The sequence below is a fragment of the Propithecus coquereli genome, unplaced genomic scaffold (genome assembly GCF_000956105.1).
Source record: "Propithecus coquereli isolate 6110/MARCELLA unplaced genomic scaffold, Pcoq_1.0 Scaffold16, whole genome shotgun sequence".
NCBI lineage: Eukaryota > Metazoa > Chordata > Mammalia > Primates > Indriidae > Propithecus > Propithecus coquereli.
In genome coordinates this window covers 10,776,070-10,778,882 of record NW_012140524.1, presented here as the reverse complement: position 1 = coordinate 10,778,882, position 2,813 = coordinate 10,776,070, and the positions used below count along the sequence as shown (strand labels likewise).

Below are 2,813 nucleotides of genomic sequence, written 5' to 3'. Positions count from 1 at the left end.
GAGTCTTGCGATGTGTAGCCCAGGCTTGACTTGAACTCCTGGCCTCAAGTGAGCCTCCTGCCTCAGCCTCTCAAACAGCTGGGACTACAGGCTCATGCCACCTTGCCTGGCTAAATGTAACTTAGATTTCTTTTGTTAAGAATGATCATTGCGTTACGGAATGCTGAAGAAGCCTTAGCTGTATACTGCCACATCTTCACTGTCAGAAGATCAACAAAGCATTGTTTCTGTAAGATGAAAGTTACATTTTCTTTAGAATTTTTCTTGACATAGGCATTTCTGAAACTTCTCTTCACAATCAAGAGAGGTTTTTTTAAGTTGACGAGGTCTCACTATGCTGTTCAGGCTGGCTTTGAACTCCTGGGCTCAAGCGATCTTCTTGCTTTAGCCTCCCCAGTAGCTGGGACTTCAATTATGCATCACCACCATCATGTGTAGCCTTTTTTAAGTTTTGATATATATATATTTGCAAATATTAATTATGCTATGTTATGATGATCATTAACAGATATTTTGGTTTGTTTACATTAGTGTAGGCATATAACACCTTATGCAGAAAATGTTTTTAAAGTTTTATATAAAAGTAATTCTCATAATTCCATCTATAACTTTTGAAATTTGTTCAAAAGAGTAATTGTATTTGATGAATTTTTTATAAAAATCACTATCACTTGAAAGATTTTGCCTTTGTCACTCCATGGTTTATGTACATTTAATCTTTCTATTGTAACTCATAGGAAATTGGTATGAAATAGGAAGTTATTCTATAGGATTTTTGTGTGTGAATCTGAATATGAAGTTCATGTCATTATTGAACTTAAAAGTTAAATAGATTAAATTTTTAGGTACATTTTTTTCCCCTGATATTCAGGGACATAATGACATTAGATCTGAGGGAGAACTTCAAAACTGTGTAATAGGCCAGTTATTTTGTTTTCCTTGTAAGGAACCTGAGAACCAGAAAAATTAAATGATTTTCTTAAGTTCAGATTGCTGGTACAGTGGCAAAGTCAGAATGGAAACCCAGCTAATTTTGTGCAGTTTTATGGGGATATTTTATAGTGGAGAGTGCTGGGCTTTTTCAAATCTTGGCTCAGCCCCATTTAGCCACCTTCTGCTAGGAAAGGCAGGACACTCAAAATTCTCTTCTCCAGCTATTCATGTTCAACAGATTCCATTAATCTGTAAATGCCCTTTGGAGTTGTGGCTCTACTTTTTTATTCATTTTTTAAGTATTTACTGTAGAATTTTCATCCCAGTCACTGTCAGCCGAATAACTAGACAACTTCTAAGATTACTTTTTGTAATTTGCAAATCAGGGTCTTCTACAAACCCTGAGGTAAAACTATTAAAATGATATTCTTATTATTTTTTGAGACAGGGTCTCACACTGCTGCCCAGGCTAGAGTACAGTGATATCATTATAGCTCACTGCAGCCTCTAACTTCTAGGCCCAAGGGATCTTCTGCCTCAGTTTCCCAAGTAGCTGGGACTTCAGGTGTGAGCCACCGTGCCTGGCTAGAGTTTTTTTTCTTTTTGGGTGGGGGGGCTGGTAAAGACAGGATCTTGCTATTGTCCAGGCTAGTCTTGAACTCCTGACCCCAAGCAATCCTCCCCTCTCAACCTCCCCAAGTGCTAGGATTATAGGCGTGAGCCATTGCACCCAGCCTATTCATTTATTTTTAAAAATCATAGCAAATAAAATTAGTTGGCGTTAAATACCTATTCTGATATGTGACCCTGTAATACCTGTCTCATCTTTTCAGTAAACATTTCTGGGACATTATATTCTTTTGACATAGATTGCCCCTTGAATTTTATGTAGCACAAATTGTGCCTTTCTTCAAGCCTCTTGTTTCCCCGCTCCTCAAGTTTTAAAACCAGTTTTTACTGGTTTTGTGTGTGTGTCTGTGTGCGTGTGTGTGTGTGTGTGTGTGTCTGGATGCATTTGGGCTCTTCTTTTGTTTTGATTTTATCACTGCCTGGCTTTTTCACGAAGTTTCCTGGTGCTTAAGTACCATAAGTTCATTTGGGCTTAGCTTTCTATGCATGTATGAGACTGGCATAAAAATAAATTTCTTTTTTCTGTATCTTGTAGATGTGAGTATGTGGTGTTGGGGAAGATCAGTCAATAGTTATTTAATTTATGTCAATAAATGTTTACTCATTTGTTTGAGAGGTATGAACCAAAGTACATGAACATAAAAAGATTACAAATTTTAATATTTTAGTAATGTATTAGTCAGAATAAGGATGAGACTGATACTCTTGATTGAGGATGATAATTTGAAAATTTAGGCTGAGTTAAAAGAGAAGAAATTTATTGGTGCATATAACTGAGAATATTGAGTTCAAACATGGGTGGATTAGAGGCTCCAACAATGTTTTTAGGAATATCACTTTATTCTATTTTATTCTCTGAGCTTCTTTTTCTGACAAATTTTGCTTAAGAGTGGGCATTATAATAATCAGCAGGCTTCTCTAACCTGTTCAGCCACCCCAGGGGGGAAATGAACCTCTTCATAGCTTCAACCAGCCTAGCGTCAACAAATCTATTTAGTTAATAATGAACCTAGGGTCAAGTCTCTTTGGCTTAGCTTGGGTAATATGCCCTGAACCAATCACTGTGGCCTGAACAATGGAATGCTCTGGGCAACTCTGGTTCATATGCTCACTCATTCCTAAAATTAGTGGTGTAGACGGGATACAGTTAGGATTGAGATCAGTTCTGTGTGAACCATATGAACTATAAAAGTAAGGGGGATGGAAGTTTCTCCAAAGGAAAATCAGCACTCTTTTTTTTTTTTTTTTTT

General features: G+C 36.9%; 1 protein-coding gene across 1 annotated transcript in view; it reads left to right on the top strand.

The window, feature by feature from the left end:
- Positions 1-2,813, top strand: part of ETNK1 (ethanolamine kinase 1) — a 95,380-nt gene that overhangs the window by 43,329 nt on the left and 49,238 nt on the right. The window contains 1 exon segment of the mRNA XM_012640973.1: positions 141-229. Within this exon segment, the coding sequence (XP_012496427.1) occupies positions 141-229 (89 nt within the window).